The 17,642-nt window shown below is 40.9% G+C and overlaps 1 protein-coding gene and 1 long non-coding RNA gene across 2 annotated transcripts in view; one reads left to right on the forward strand and one right to left on the reverse strand.

Annotated features, from left to right (window-relative positions):
- Positions 1-17,642, reverse strand: part of bin3 (bridging integrator 3) — a 47,239-nt gene that overhangs the window by 28,539 nt on the left and 1,058 nt on the right. Inside the window, exons 2-3 of the mRNA XM_031305137.2 lie at positions 3,416-3,464; positions 2,296-2,336 (exon numbers count right to left, since the gene is read on the reverse strand). Of these exons, the coding sequence (XP_031160997.1) occupies positions 2,296-2,336; positions 3,416-3,464 (90 nt within the window). The remainder of the gene's footprint in view (positions 1-2,295; positions 2,337-3,415; positions 3,465-17,642) is intronic.
- On the forward strand, positions 5,379-11,622 carry LOC118494601. Its single transcript, XR_004896704.1, has 3 exons — positions 5,379-5,583; positions 7,464-7,468; positions 11,611-11,622. It is a non-coding gene; the product is annotated as an uncharacterized LOC118494601 (long non-coding RNA).

A 17,642-nucleotide genomic window follows, 5' to 3' on the forward strand; every position in this document is an offset into this window, starting at 1 on the left:
TTATTTTAACCAAAACTAGAGTTGTGATAGTTGGAAAAGTGGAAAGACAACCCAAAATGGCTTTTCATAGTTTTATTTAATTTCTGTCAACTTTGAATGAAGTGTATTTTACGATGCTAAAATTACTGTTTATTTACATGGAGTCTGGTGGGTTTAGCGAATGCAATTTTGTGGATGTTTTTATTTTTAAAAAAGGATCTTACTCTTTAATAGAAAGGTTGACCTCCTTAGAAATCCTTTCCATAATGTTGTCAAACACTTAGAATATTAATCTGAGCCTGTCAGTGGCAAAGCGAGCACTTTTGTGAAGGTAAATACAAGCTGGACAATTGCTTGTTTCGCTGCTGCCGACTGCAGCGATCTCACTTAATACTGGACCGATGTCAAAGATTGTTGTTCCCATCAGTCACTTAGACACAAAAACATAGGTTGAAAAAAACAGTAGTTACCCTTTAAGTCTTTTACTTCTCCCCGTCGTCCTGGCTAAAGACCCTCCCCTCAACATTTTCTGAATGCTATTAGGAAGGTTGGTGGTTCGATCCCTGGCCCTGCAGTTCCATGTCGAAGTGTCCTTGGGCAAGACACTGAACCCCAAATTACTGCTGATGCTGCGCCATCGGTGTTTAAATGTGTGTGAATGTTTATCGGAGGAACAGGTGGCACCTTGTACGGCGGCCTCGGCCAAAGTGTATGAATGTGTGTGAATGGTGAATGGTTCCCTATACTATGTAAATGTGCTTTCAGTAGTCGTTAAGACTAGAAAAGCGCTATATAAATTTAGTCCATTTACATTCATAGGCACACTTTGGAAACTCACGTTGATGTCTCCTTGGCTCTGGAAACTGGAGGTTGGCATTCAAATTATTTATTTATAGAATTAGCGGGAAAATTCAAGTGTCCTGAATAAGATCAGGCTACGTTATAATTTCACACTTAAGTTACACAATGGCAGCATGTATGACTATTTTGGTCACTGATTGCATACAACTTTCTATAAGAAAAAAAAAAACATCTAAAAAGCAAAAATCCCATCCGATGGGGGTCCGTTTAATTCATGCCAGTTTAGGGGCCCTTTACTGAAAAAGATTGATTGATTGATTGAGATTCAATATCATTAATTCAACAAAATCCCAAGTTGAATTACACCTAAATTTTTGTCAGGCAGACAGAATTCAAAAACAGGTATCCATGGTGAAGCCTACAAAGTATATTTAGGAGCCAGATGCCTCACGGTGAGTTGATATGGATCTCTAGGGCGGAGAAGCTAAAAGTTTGTACATGCCTGCTGCTCTGACTCATCTATAAGGTCTATTGGCACCACACCTTCCTGATAATGGGCCCTCCTACTCAACAAAACCTGAGAGGAAAATGGTGCTCCCACTCATTCTGCGGGGCCCTCGGGGGTTTCTATGACCTCAGCCTCGCAGTAAGAAAAGGCCCCGATGTACTGAGCTCCAAGGTTCCGGGTGCTGAAGTGCTCGCCCCCCTCTCTCTTTTCAGGAAATGGAATTAAATTATAACTTCTAGCTTTAATCTAAGTTTATCAGAGGTTGAGGGGAACTAATGGAAGAAAAGCTCTCTTTCCCAATATCTAATTTCAGAATTCACCATAGCTCAAACGTCGGTCTTTTCACAGTTCAATGTTGAGAAAAAAAAGTGGCCAAACGCCGCAGGGATTGGCAGATTATGTGGGACAAAGACACTGTGTGTACAATGAGAAGCATGTTAACTGTGAGTTTCTCAGAGTGTTTAGTAAACATGTAAAGCCAAAACACGTAAATGTCTAATTCTAAAATAATTGTACAATACACAACTATTTTGGAACATTTGTTAAAAGATCTTCCAATTTTTCAGGTTTCTAACATCTTTCGTTAGTGTGTATGGTACATATTTCTAACTTCATATTTCGCCGACTAGGGAATGATTGCAGTTAACTTAACATGCTTATTGAAGATAATCAGACAATGAATTGTTCATATTGGCGCAAGGAGACTTAATACCAATGACCCGGTTAAAGAACGATACTTCCAGAAAAAATTAAACGTGGTCATAGATATGGTGTAGGAGAAATCACCTTTCACCAAGTTGAAGGTATCAAAGGATCACCATTTTTCACACATGCATGCATTGGACCTCAAGCACACAAAACACAAAGTAGGTTTTGAGTGGATTATAACCCTGTATTACAATCGCAAACTTTCCAAACAGATATGAACTCATATATATCATAACATATAAGAAACCTCTTTGATCGTCTACCTTAATATTAGACCTTGGTTCAAAATGCAGACTTACTTTTGAAGCTTGTCATATTCTCGCTCAAAGTCTCTTTCAACCTAAAAGAAAAAACAACACATTTCATGTCAAATTCTGTCATTTCATTATTTAAAGTGTGTTTCAATTGAACAACCACAAGGCATAAACACATGATAATTGTAAACATACATCATACAGAGTCTGAGACTACATGTCCCAAGTACTATGTCAAGAACAAAGTTGGGGACAAAATTCCTGTTAACATTTTCGCATCATCTAAAGAATGAAGAGGTTTAGGTAAATTAGAGTGATAACAAATTAAAAAGTGACCACATGACATGGTTTGGGTTGTAATACATACTAGCAACAACCAGTGCTTCTTTGTAGTCTGAATAAATGATGTACATAAGTTGTTGGAGTCTCGGAGCTTGTCACTCAACCATGGTTTAATGGTTTACCCCTTTACCTTTACGCAAATAGTTCCAAAGCCAGTTACTTTATCGGGAACAGGGACTTTTTTGGGGGGGGGGGACAGCCCACAGCTAAGGAGCAATAACTAAAGTGGGTTCAAGCAGTTGAAATGCAAGTAAAATCCTTGAGGCTGAAGACATCTTGTCCAACCATGTCTCTAAAACATGTCAAGCAGGTTACAGAGGCAGCATGGGTTCCTGTCTTGCGGTGCTGTGGGCTCCTGGATGTAAACAGTGGCCAAAACAACGAGGAGGGCAGTTGACACTTCGTCACCAGTGGATAATCTAACTGGGCTGCCTCTAACCCACTCCCTGATTTTTGCCCAGGATGGCACAGGAAGCTGGAAACCCAGTCTTCCAGTGACTGACGGGCCACAGACCTATTACAGTGGAAGTGGTTTTCTACAGCAAGGAGATCACCCACTCACTGTCACTTCAAGGTAACCACCTCTGCCCCCTTGCATGGCTCAGACATCACTCTTTCGGGTGAGGCACTCTGATGACATTATTTAGACTACTATTCATGTTGTATATACCAATTGTGAAGCTTAACAACTACAGCTAAACCTTCACAAAAACACTGCCTTAAAGCAAGTTTTTTTTTATTCATTTACGCAGACTTTTGTAGTAGAATTTTATACACTTAACCTTTTTGATGGATGAGTGAATTGAGTCAACTTTTGACTTACGGTTTTAGAGACAATCTGCTTCTTTGGTTGTCCAATCTTGAAAGGAATCCTGAAATCACACAAAAACACGACAGGTGACAGACATAAGCAACTGGAAAATGACCACCTAAAAAGGTGGAATTACTGAATGCTTAGATTGTCATCAGTTGCATGATGGGTGACTAGAGGCTGGTACAGGTCCAAAAGGTGAACAAGCGCCTCTTCCAGATCCCTGACATCAACAATCTGAAGCTGTTAATTCTTGCTTCTGTGGAGTGTGCGGTCAAAGCCAGGTCCATTAACTACATGTCATCACTATACACATCTGGCTCCCATTGCAGGCGGATATATCACTAAACAGAAGTGGCTGTCCCCTCTTCTCAGTGTGGCTTTACTGCATGAACACAGTTGGCTGGCAATCAAACACAGATGCACACGCTATATTGTAGGCTATATCAGAAAAATAGTAAGCCCAGACACCCTAATACTAATACGTACCCTAATACGTACTGGCTATAAGGGTACAGCCAGTACGATGACTTGCTTTTAAAAGAAAACTTGAGAGCAATGCAACAAATTAATCCAAAAAATGTCTTGGGGTTTAGTGCAACTGCATCTCAGTTGCACCTCATTTTGAGAATGAAATCCAAACTTTTCTTCACTCTTGAAAGACAAACACAATGACATCCTGACTATAGTTTTGGTAAAAGAAACCTGTTCCTTCTTAGTTAAAACACAATCTTTTATCCACATTTCAAAACCTTGCTATTGCCTTAATAAGTCGCTGCCATGCATCAGAGTGCTTTGGGAATGCATAAGGCAGAAAGAAAAAAACTGCCTTGCCAATGTGCTTGGCTGTAGGTTGTCATTGATGTGGCACTAATAGCCTGAAATCTAAGCTATATGATGGACAGTTGCTGCTGACAGGCAGGGTGAGGCAGCAGCTGCATCAAAAGAAAGGTGTGTAGACTAATGAGATGGAAAAGAGAGGGTGTGATGTAGGGCCTCGTTGTGCAACCAAGGAAGGCTACTGATGTGTGGGGAAGATCCTTTTGATGGCAGCTCAATCACAAAACTCAACATGGTCAAATAACAGAAGGATTAAAGTAAAAAAAAAAAACATGTTTCACCAGCAGCTTGGATATCAAGATTTTCTTTGGTTTGCTGGATCTGTTCTGGTGCTGTGCTTTAGGTTGAATCAGGTACCAATTGTCCTGATTTTATCTTAATCCTTTATTCATTAGATAATTATTGGTGCCTAAAACTATTTTGTTGCTTTTGGCTCAGGAAAGAAGTTTCACCCATTGTGTCGTCATTCGGGTGAGCCAACATGGAAAATAACCACAGAAATTACTCACCACCATCTTACATGACTCACCTTTCTCCGATTACCTGATCATCTCACTATAACGTCACAATAAGGAGAGTATGTAGTACTAGAGTGGCAGCGATATACCAGTTTTACAGTATGCCATGGATTAACTGCCAGTTTTTTTAAACGTGTACATTCACTTATCTACACTATTGCAAAAAATATTTTATTTTCAAAAAGGGAGCTTTTTTTTTTTTTTTACACATACATAGTTTTAGCAAACTACTTACTTTAAGGGTCATTGTAATGGATAATAATAATAATCATAATGGTGTAATAACGTATATTGTGATACCATGAAACCGTAAAATATTTTGAGGCAGGTTATCCTATCGTTAAAAACACATACCGTTGCCAATTACTTCACGTCCTACGGTCCTGTGACAAGGTCCAGGAATTTTGGACCGGGATACATGATAACTTATGTCTGATTGCAGGGACCCAGGTTCCATTTAGCCCAAGATTATTTGTTCTGGGAGATGGGTCAATCCTAAGCGAGATAGATAAGCACATATGAAGCTGGGTCCAGACTAGTTTAATGATAGCCAGACAGATTCTTCAAAGAGGATGGAGGAATGAAGGGGTGCCGTCAATCCAGTTTATAGTTTTCCATTGAGCCATGGATTACACATACAATGTTCGTCAGTTTAAAATATATTTTCCAAGTCAAGAAAGTCTCAGTTTGTCGTAAAACTGTTTAAGTATAACACTCAGGGTTTGTACACCTTTTCCAAGGTCAAATTCAAGCACTTTTCAAGCACTTTCAAGGTCCATTTTAAAGCTTTTTCCAGCACCTTACACCACCGTAAATTACATAGTTAAAATTATTATTTAGTGTTTTTATCACAATAAGAGATAATGCTATAAACAGCCAAAATTGTTTTTTCGTATTATGTTTATTCTCATTACAATACAATCAGTAAGATGCTGAAAATGATAGTTGTCAGTTAACTATGCTGCTGTATAAAAATGTTTAATCTCTTCATGGTTCATAACATAACAGCTATGCTGCCGCACTAAGGCAATAGCTCGTAACGTCGATTTTCGGCGAAAATTAGTTATTGTAATTTCTAGGACAATAAACATAAGTTTTATCATGTAGACAAAAATCAAGTTTCAATTTGGTTGTTTTTGGGGGGAAATAAAATGATGTTTTTGCCGTAACTTCAAAAAGCCAAGGGGAAACTGTGGTAGAAGTCCGTAACGTCAGATACTGCTTCATGCCTTCGTTTCACGCTGCTCCTGAACACTCGAATTACGGTGCGCTGCCCTGATGGCACGCTGCCTTGTTCTGACCGACCATCAAAGTGACCTCAGACACACACTAACTTGTGTCTGTGTGTGCATTGTTTGGAGCAATAACTCCACCTCCTCGTGGGAGAGAGGAGGAGGAGAGAGAGACAAGTAGAAGGAAGGTTCTACGCAGGCGCGCGGACTTGGTGGATCGCATTTCACACACTTTCGCGTCAACATATGCATGCGGATTTCCCAACCCATAACGCTCGTCTAAACGCGGAATAAAAAGTGAGAACGCAACGCCACTTTTGCGTTTTCTCTTCAGATCGTTTCCCTCAAAATATAGCCTACATCTTGCAAGATCCATTTTCACTATGAGATTTAAGTCTGGAAAAAATTACTTAAGGCTGAATTCAGCCTGGTCAGACAGACACGTACCAACCAATCAAAAGTTGCCTCCCATAACACAAGTTTATTGTGTTGTGTACATATCACATTAACCTTTCAGTGAGCACTGTTCCTCTTGCTAATGCAGTATATTGCTTGTTTGGCATATGCCCTTATGATTTCTGAGACCTTTACCCACATCATCTGCTAGTGTTTATGAATGATGAATCCGTTATTCAGGCAGGAACTACAACTACACAAGTAACTCATATATATATATATATATATATATATAAAAATATGTTTTATACTAATAGTACTAAGCATCTTGCTACTGGAACAAATTGCTAAAAAAATTAAAGACACTTACTCCTCTGAGGAACATTAAAGGGTTTCTTGCTATTCGTATTTGTGATTGTTTTAATTAGTGTGTGTGTGTGTATGTGTGATGATTGCTTTGTGTGACTGAATGTCTTATTATGATGTTGTGTATATTTCATTTGTCTCAGGTCTACTTTGTAAAAGAGATCTTGATCTCATTGAGACTTCCTGAATAAATAAAGCTTCATTAACAAATACATGCAATGCCGTACGTGTCCATTTTTAGCAATTAACAACTTCATAACTTAAATTTCAGTTATAAACATAACATAACTCATACGTAAAAAGAGAACATATAGGGTAGATCCCAAGTCTGTTATTTGATATCTCCTCGCTTGAACCGGGAGTCGCCCTGGCCCTTCTTTGTGAAGGCCGTCTCAAAGCTCTTATTCCTGCCCAGAGGAGCAAGGATCGAGGAGGGATCTCTGAGGAGCTATGAGCGAGGATACAGAGAGCAGCCTTCCCGGAAGCCGTGCAGCTGAAAGCTGTTGCTAACTCCGCCCATACAGCTGACGAATTCACGTGACGCTTCAGAAAAAGGACGTCTCATCCCTCTAAAAACCCTTGTTTCCTCTCTCCTCCCGTGCTTCCTCGCTGGGACGGACAAAGACGCGAGGAAGGGAAGCAAGTGAAGTAGATGCAATTTAAGGACCTGGGACGTACCCAGAGTGGTTGCACAGTTCTAAAACACAGCCAATGTGGTTGTATTAAAATAAAACTGTCACTATGTTGATTTGGTGTTTTACATTTCCTTTTAAATGGACTGCACTAGTGATGCATTCAAGTTGATTGCACAATTTTGCATTAGTTTGTTTTTTTCTGGTTGCATGGAATAAATGAAGGAATGACTGAATGACTGAATGAATGAATGGGTTTTCTACCAATATTGCACAAGGCTTGGCAACAGCTTTTGAGGTTTGCACAGATTTGGAGGGTGTGTCGGGGAGAAAATTATGACATCCACAGCAAAAACTCAATGGAAGAGTTAAGTATACACATTATAGTGATCCAAACAGCCACCAATGCACCATGAAACATATTTAAATGTTAGCTTCAATGTTCTCTTTTGCTAAGTTTTGGCAGATCGGACCATGACAGGATTTGTTTCTAGATGACATGAAGAGAGTCCGTCCAAGTGTAATTGTATTAGGGTGGATTTTCCCTTTAACGTACCAAAGGATATATGATTTGCTTTGGAAAAAAACTGAAGAGAGTCCTTAATGTTTTAGATTCAGAGTATATCCACTTGTACAAAGAGCCAAAGGAAAGTGGTCACTCTCTTCAACTGCTCATGAGAACTGGAAAACACACAGAGTGAAGTGTGCTTTGGGGAAGGGAGAGGGAAAATGTAGCAGGCAACCAGAGGGAGAGAATGAGAAAGAGGGAGGATGGTAGTCACTGTGAGAATCATTTCTAATGTTTCTTCACACAGCCATATTTCTGTAGGGGCTGTCACATTTAGAAACACTGGTTAGTCGGGTCCTGTGAACCCAGAACTAGTGTCTAACATGGCAGACAGCTGAAGACTGAAAACTTGTGTGTTACCCCAGCTGAAATTCTTCTGAAAACAAATCTAAGCCTAGTGAAGGCAGGCGTGGGTAGTTTAGCTGAATATTGCCTTGGTATTTAGAGCTAAATACTTTAAACAACTTGAAAAAAAATCTACAGTCATATAGTATGTGTACATGTTGCAGTACTCACAAGTAAATACGAACCAATAACCAGTGTTGCCAACTCTTTTCCAATGAATGTATCTAGCACCAGCTCCAAAAGTCGCTAAAAGTAGCTAGATGACGCCATACGCTCATTTGCATATTTGTGACGTCATTACGCAATCATTTGCATAAAGCTTTGTGGTTGTGTCAGCAAGGTAGATAGAAAGAAATAGAAATCTTCAGGCAAATCACAATTTCAATACAGGAATTTATTTCACCTTATAATTGACCCTGAATTAAGCCCCGCCCTCTTTAGTTACTGTTGCTACGCCTGACAAGCTTTCATGCCTGGCACGTCTATTACAGTATGTATGCACCAGTGTCAGACATTCCCAAGGAGATAATTAGTAATTTTTGGCGAACAGGTGAAATATCTGAGAAAGCAAGACAAAAGTGACTGCAGTATGCATTCGAGGGATATATCCACGACATAATATGCAACCGATTAGAGAATAATTTCATCAAAATTGAAGCTAAAGCCTATAGGTCTTAGCGCAAGCAGCAGCCGCCATTCGCTGACCATTCAAATAATAAACACACAAATTGAGGAACAGCTAGGTTATGTAAGTGAAATTTGAAAATAATCTAATAATTATAAATCAAACAGCTTATCCATAAATCTTGTGGAATAAACACAAGACATTAGCCTGGCCACTCTGCAATGATAACATTCTCTATCTATATCTCTTCTATATTTTTAGCGATTAACAAAATGCTGAAATATATTTTAAAGTATGTCAGTAAGCCTCCGTCTTGCCTTTAATCATCTTATTTTACGTTCAAATATATGCATTATGAACAAAGAACCGTCATTATTTCCAAGCAATGCTGTGCTGAGTTAGCTAGCTAGCTAACATTAGCGTGTTCTTGCCTTGGATCAAACGTAGGTGTTTCTGTTAATCCTGTCGACATTTAGTTGTGAATGGGGCCTCCCACGCTGTTTGATCCACGCCCGGCATTTCTCCCCTTGGGTTTTAGGTTTCGGGAAGGGAAAAAATTCCACCACCCCGTCCAAACTTTTAGGATACCGGGTATCAGATTTGCACAATCCATACGCACAACGCTTCGGCATGTTTCCCTCGCTCGAAAGCTTAACAGACCTCCTGTGCCTAGTTACTAGAGATGGTCCGATACCATTTTTTTGCTTCCCGATACCAATTCTGATACCTGAACTTGCGTATCAGCCGATACTGAGTACCGATCCGATGCCAGTGTGTCATATATTTTATTATGTTTTAACAGCTGTATACTACTATCCCTGTATGGATGTGATATTTTTTCTATCTTTGTTGTCAGTCTGGCTCAGGTTAAACTCTTTGTGAAACACAAACAACGAACGCCACAGAACTTTCTTTTATTATCCAGTTTGACAGTCAGTTATAACGGAAAAAGAACAAACTATTTTAACATAGATTTTCTTTAGGGCTTTATTACGTGGTATCGGATCGGTGCATAAACTCCAGTACTTCCCGATACCGATTCCAGCGTTTTAGGCAGTATCGGAGCCGGTACCGATACCGACCGATACCGGAACATCTCTACTAGTTACGGCTGCTAAGCCACGATTGGCCTGTGGCGGTTTTCGGGCGTGGCTTAGCGAAGGGTCAATTATTACTTAGGTAGCCTATCTTTGAAGTAAAAAAAAAGAAATTCTACAATGGGAGGGAAAAAGATCGATAAAGAATTCTCAAAGAAGGCTGGCTTCAGTGGCTTGCCCAGGGCCAGGCCAGCTCAGCGGCGTCTTTCTCATGGTCTTTCTCTCGTTGCGTCCCGCTGTCTCTCCTACCTACACCGGTCCCCGCACCCTGTCCCCCCTCCCCTTCTAACTGGCTGCTCAGACTATGCAGACAGTGATTTATTTTAGACAAAGAACATTTACATTTTGGGTGGGAAAAGCCAGCGGGGCTTCCCACATGCACAATTCTGTACGCGGAGGAGCTAACATCTCCTGCTCTGACTGCAGCTGGGAGGAACTGCTGTGCGAGGACTGGGCCGATTGTGAGTGCTTTCAGATGGGGGAGGGGCCCACGGCAGCACCCGCTGCTCGTTGAGAATAGTAACAACAAGTCTCCAAAAGTCTCCAATAACACCGCAAAAAGTCACTAGATTTGTCGCTAGTCGCTTTTTTTGAAAACAAGTCGCTAAGGGGTCTGAAAAGTCGCTAAATCTAGTGACAAAGTCGCTAAGTTCACGAGATGCGTAAATCGGATAGTTTTAGGTAAGTGGTGTCATTGCTCATTTTCAAGCCCAGATTAAAAAAGTGTTGTTACACATTTGTAGAGCTGCAAAGTTGTCAACTATTAAATGAATCGCCAACTATTGTGAAAAAACGTAAAAATTCTCTGATTGCAGCTTCTTAAATGTGAATATTTTCTTCTCTCCTCTGTGACAGTAAACTGAATAGCTTTGAGTTGTGAACAAAACAAGACATTGGAGGACGTAATCTTGGGCTTTGGGAAACACCGATTACCATTTTCTGACAGTTTATAGACCAAACAACTAATCAATTAACCGAGAATGAAAACAATAGTTAGTTGCAGCCCTACACATTTGCTTTCATCATCAGCCAGCTGGTCAACTTGCATTCACAAAGCTATCTGATCTTTGCTGTAATGGGCTACACGTCACCGCCATCAAGTAAGCACGTAGGCAAGAACAAAGACATGACAGTCTTCTCTATCCGGGACACATCATGCACCGACTGGAAGAACCGACGGCTTTTCACTACAACTGCAAATGTTGTATGCCATTTGAGGAATAGTGCATCATTGGACCTTGGATATTCCATGGAGCACAGAAGGCTAGTTGAAGATGTTGGGAAGTAGAATTGTTCTGATAATGACCCCAAAGTCAAACTTCTCACGTCATAGAGGCGAGTGTGCAGGCCCTACTGGAATGCATCAGTCAGCAGAGCCCATAAAGGACTCTTTTCACTGGCCGAGCACCCCACTCTTGACCTTGCGTTTGGCGATGCGTGCTGCGGTCGAAGCGTCGCTTGCCAGCTATTGACTGTCTGACTGAACTGAGTGACGCCCTCTTGCTTCCTTGATTACTGTCTTCCCTGAAAATTACACTAAGAATGTGTAACGTATTATGAAGGGAGTTAATGTACGTACGCGTCACAGACATATTCAAAGAGTTTGTTATAATACGTGTTAGTTTCTCAGCATTTCCTCTTGAACTGAAGTGATGAATTGTGAGAAACAAGCGCTGAATCTAAAGGGCAGCACACAATTGAGAACTGGTAAGACAAATCTTCCCATACATATTAAAAAATTATATATATAAAAAAACTCAACTGAATCATGGGAGACACAATGAAATTCAAAGCATGTTGTCAATAGAAATAAGCGCTGCACGATATGAGGGGAATATGTGATAACATTAAATACCCCGATAACAATATAACTTGTGACAACAAACTGCTTGTTGAGTTTACAACAAATTAAAGTTAAATCATTTCCAACCTTTTTTTATTGAACAAATTGAACATTGAATTGAAAATAAAAGGCACTACTAAAAACAGAATACCAGTTACAAGTGCAGTTTTCTACTGATATTTTCTTTCAACTAACAAAAAATCTCTGCGTGTCTTTTGCGATATGCTTATTCTGTCAGTTGATATCGATAAAAAAATGATTAAAAATGATATATTGTGCAGCCCTACAAAAGAATAGGACATAATTCAACTGTTGTGGATGATAATGTTTTGCAAATGTCCTAGAAACTGTAGTACAGAAAAAGTCTAGCTTCACTGCTGCAAAGTCCAAAAAAGTCTAAAATGTGAGGACCATGTATCAAATGGGTTATTAAGGCTGTTTTACAGTTCTGTGGAGGCTCCACGCAGCGCTTTCGCCGTAGCCTATGTAAGTGGCCTGATGTTTATACCTGTGCACTGGTGTGTGCGTCGAGCCGGCATGCGTGTGTGTGTGTGGTAGAGCGAGGGAGAAGTGAGAGAGTGACGGCGATTAGCTCCGGAGCGAGTAGCGACTCTAGAGTCATAGTGAGAGAAACAAAGTGTCTCCCCTGTTGCTTTCTGATCACGGTGGGAAATCTGGAGCAGGAGAAGTTAACCCTCTCCTTGATTTCATGTTATTTATGGAGAAAGAGAACCAGGAAATGAGTCGGGGGAAATGCAACGCTACCAAGCCACAGCCGAGCGACGTGCATCGCTGCGACGTGTAGTTATATTTTTCGAGAGGTACACGTCAGGCTACGGTGTAGGGTCCGGCGTAGGTTCATGTCTTCATGTACCTACGTGCGTAGCAACGCCATAGATTTTACGCAGAAGTATAAATCAGCCTTTACTGTCTTAACGGCCAAAAAGTTCCAACACACAAAAAATCCTTCAATACAGAAGCGAACCTTTGTTACCACACTAGGGATGTCACGAGCACCGATACTTGCGATACCTTTCGGTTCTAAAATGACAAAACACCGACGATGGCCATTTTTTTAGAAGCACCGTAGGCACCGTTGGCGACGATGCCAGTGTTAGCAGCATCGGTGCCTCACCTCTTCCGGAATAGATGGGGGCAGTACACGCTTCAGAGTGTTCCAGTCGATACATTCAGAAGGAGGAGGTCACGAACAAGTGGCCGAAGTCACGCCCTTCTACTTCTGGTACATATCTTTCAAAAAACTATGAAGAGTCAACGGAGATAGATTCTACCCGACCTGTTCACTGCAAACTCACGGTCCTCTCTTCCTGATTTACAGCCTCCCTCTCTTGGCTTCAAATAACTCACCGTTGTCGGCTACGGCCGCTGAACAGGCTACACGTTGTAAACAGCTGTGGCCGCTTGCCTGCTCCTCCGGTAACGTTAGCTAGCAGTTAACATGGCGGCGTTAGCCAGGACCAGTCGGGATCACTTTACTGGCTGTGTCTCAATTGTTTTTGCGAGTAGCCAACTCGGGTACTCTAGCTATATAATTCAATGTGAGTACACGCATGTTGAAATGACATAAAATGCCCGTCCCTTGTCGCCGTGATAAATTAGCCATCTCGCCGTCCTTTTGGGCTCTAAGCTGTCTCCATCTTTCAAATACATCTCCAATATTTACCCAGGGTTTGTAATGTCTCTGGTCACGCAACTGTATTACCTTTTGAAAAGATGCCTGGAAATCTGGAATGTGTCTGAGGACACTTAGTTGTTGCACTACGATCAATAATTTATTTATTATGTTGTTCTATGCTCTATTGCACATGTTTTGTTATGACATTTTGATATTTTTCAAATATTTTAATAAAAAAGTTCATGTTTCAAGTTAAAGTACATGGAATCTTAGAAAATCCTTTTTTTTTTTTTTTTTTTACCGTGGTATCGAAATTGGCATTGAAAATCGTGTTATTTTACTGGTATTGGCACCGACTACTGAATTTTTGGTATCGTGACACCGTTACCACACACAGCACACTATAAAGGATGATGCAACATGCCATCCCCTATGATGTTTCACATACACACTGGATGCAGACTTTACAGCAGATGACACATCTAGCTAAACCTGCTGAGGAACCGTTTCCTAGGAAGAGAAAAAAAAACTTGGCCAGGAAATGTTGACGAAATATCGAGACAACACCTACCAAAGAAAAGGACAGTCATTTTTTCTGCAGTAAATGGCTCAGGGTCTTTCGATTGAATGAGGATCTGTTACTGCACCATGCGGTCTCTTGTTTTTGGCAGCTGCTGCCGTGGTCCTGCTTTTTAAAGATTATTTTTTGGGCATTTTATTTTTTGATTTTTTTGACAGGACAGATGAAGTCATCAAAGGGGAGAGAGAGAGGGGGAGGAATGACATGCAGCAAAGGGCCCGCTGCATCGAGGAGTAAACCTCTATATATGGGCGCCTGCTCTACCAACTGAGCTATCCGGGCGCCCCGTCCTGGTCCTGCTTGACGCCCTGCACTGCTACAACTATTATTTCTAGCCATAGTTCTATTATCTTTATTGGTACTATAAGTGCCACGGCGCATCATGCCAACTCCTATAATTATCATGAATCATATTTCTGTGTATCTGTACCTGTGTCTCTGTGTCCCAACCGGCAGCGGCAGATGGCCGCCCCACCTAGAGCCTGGGTCTGTTTCTGCCTGTAAAAAGGACGTTTTTCCTCGCCACTGTCGCACCAAATGCTTGCTCGTGGGAAATTGAAATTGTTGGGTCTTTGTAATTTATAGAGTGTGGTCTAGACCTACTCTGTCTGTAAAGTGTCCGGAGATAACTCCTGTTGTGATTTGACACCATCAATAAAATTGAATTGAAGATTCTTTGATTCGACAAACCAGCCTAAGAAAATCCACGACGTATGGTTGTAGGGCTGCAACTAACGACTACTTTCATAGTCGATTAATCTGTTGATTATCTTCTCGATTAATCAATTAGTTGTTTGAGCTATAAAATGGTGAAAAATGTCGATTGGTGTTTCCCAAAGCCCAAGATGATGTCTTGTTCTGTCCACAACTCAAAGATATTCACACACAGAGGAGGGGGAAAAAAAAAATAGAAAATATTTACAATTAAGAATCTGGAATCAGAGAATTATTTTGTAGTTGAACTAATCAAATAATCTTTGCAGCTATGGTTGATATATTTTCCTGTGAACAAAACATAGTGCAAAATGCTACAGATTTAGACAATAGCTATTTCTACAAGGGGAGAAGACATAGTATCTACTGATGCATATCATATAAAGATATTATTTACATAAACTTAACTTGTCCGAGAGAATAGTCAGAATCTGAAATGCACAAAACCTATTCTGTTGAGGTCAAACCTTTTTTTCCATTTGGCTGAAAAAGATAGCACAGCCTTGTTTGCTGTTGTTTACTTTCTAAGGGCCATCACCAGCTGGATGTAAGCGCTCTGATGAGACTTGCAGACTCAGCTAATATCTGTGCAGATCATCCATTCAGACTATGTCATAAGGGGCTTTCCGACCGGAGGGATTTTTGCAGTTCTTAGAACTAAACGTTCCTAGAACATTTTTTTCGTCGTGTTCCGACAGGACAAATTTGGGGAGTTCCTCTGGCCTCAGTAGCGTACTTTTTTAGCTCCTACTTCAGAGCAGGGTCTTTTCCCTTTTCCTAGGTGTACTTGATTGGTCGAACTTATAAGTCACACCCACTGCCAACTCGGAACTTGCAGACAGAGCAACAACAGGACATTTTTAACAATTTTCACCATCTTATTCATCATTAAATTCACTTCTGACAACGTTTTAGGCGAGAAATTAAGTGTTTAGATTTCGAATATAGGCAGTCTTGCGTAAATTGATGCCGAATTGACAATTTGCTTCAAAGTTTTCGGAGTTCAGAAGCTCCATCAAGTGAGGCGACAGCCAGCAAGTGCCTGCCCCGGCTTCTAGCTCGTCGCTCGGCCAGTCATGCTCAGACACCTCGCTGTAAGCCTCTCAGACCGCTCTCGTAAATAAGAGGCTTTTATTTCGCCGTTGACGGTTCCTTTGCTTAAATATCACAACACATGTCCATCCTAAGATTAACGGGAACCTGTGGTTAACTGTCTTTTCAGAGTTAAAGTCCACAAGCTTGTCCTGCGGCTCGCTGGCCGTCACACACACACACACACACACACACACACACACACACACACACACACACACACACACACACACACACAGCGCTGCAGGCAGAGGCGGGGTCTGTTCCGAGTATAATAAAGCCCCATCTGTGTTGAGCAAAACATTACGTGAATTACTACGAGAATGGACGTGCATTTAATATAGATAAAGTGCACAAGTATTAGCATCATTTGTTGTTGTTGTTGTTGTATGTGGCGCTAAGGTCTAGTGACGATGCTATAAAGACCGTTGCCGTGCTTGCGTCGCTCCCTTACCCCTCCTACCAGTCCCTATGGCCACTTGGCCAGTGGGAATGCAAACGGAAAAAAAGATTTTGGGGGTAGTAGTTCTAAGTAGAACTGCTTAGAAGTGTACTTTTCCTCTAAAAAGTACAAGTACTATCCAGTCGGAAAGCACCTATCATAAGACCAACTGTTTACACCCACTCTGGTCATTCATTGATCTTAGCTCCACAATCATCTGTGGCTCCATAGAAAACTACAAAGCACTACAAGGACTACAAACTTTTAAATCTTCAAAAAGGGACACAATATATATAACACAATAATTATGACATGAGAATCACTTTTATGTTTCTTGCCGGTGATGGCTATTTTCATTATTGAGTAATCTACCAATTATTTTCACAATTAATGGAAAATTATTTTGAAAATAGTGTAAACTGCCCATCACTACGGCTGCATAATTAATCACAATTGTATCGAAATCGCAATATGGACTAGTGCGATATCCAAATCGCAGGGGGGGCGCAATATTTGTTAATGGCAAAATATGTGTCAAACAGATGTTGTGCTCTGTGCGTGAACTCGCGCGATAGCAGCCGACAGGAGTATCCATCAGGCAAGTGTTATTTAAATATACTTCTGGTGTAGTTACAAACTTTCGAATGCCTCGTTTTATAAGTACAGAAACTATTTTTACTACAGTAGAAGGTTGGTATTATTCCGGGCATTATTAGTGGGGTAATTTACGAGATACAAACGTGGATCCATTAGCGCCTGCACTAAGCTAACCAGCTGATAACGCTAACTCGACCAACGTTATAACAAGGGGAAAAAGCTGTTTGGCTCGAGGTCAAGGTGCAAAGCAGCCTAGGGTGAAATTACTCCGAACCATCACTTTAAATCGTATATAAGTCCGTAAATTGTGTGCAAAGTTTGTTGGTTCACTTGCTGTATGTGGTTCGCGTTCTCACTTAAAGTGAACCGAACTCTAGAGCACTTGGAAGTGAACCGAGACCCCTGTTGTCAAGTGGACCAGAGTTCGGATGAGCTTTCACACCGCCCCAAACAAACCGGACTATCTGACGAAATGCTCCAGGGTTTGGTTAAAACGAACGGACTCAGGTGGGAAAGCAACCTAAATCTCATTAGTGTCAGTGAGCCAATAAGCATGCAGCATGCTTGTACCAAGATCTAATAATCCAGGCGATTGTCTATCTAACGTAACGTTACACATAGTAGAGGCACGCAGGAAAAACACTACGCTATACACAGAGATGTTGCTCAAGTATGTGTTGTATTTTAAAAGGCTTGACTACAGTTTGCGTCACATA

Source organism: Sander lucioperca, chromosome 2 (assembly GCF_008315115.2).
Source record: "Sander lucioperca isolate FBNREF2018 chromosome 2, SLUC_FBN_1.2, whole genome shotgun sequence".
Classification (NCBI taxonomy): domain Eukaryota; kingdom Metazoa; phylum Chordata; class Actinopteri; order Perciformes; family Percidae; genus Sander; species Sander lucioperca.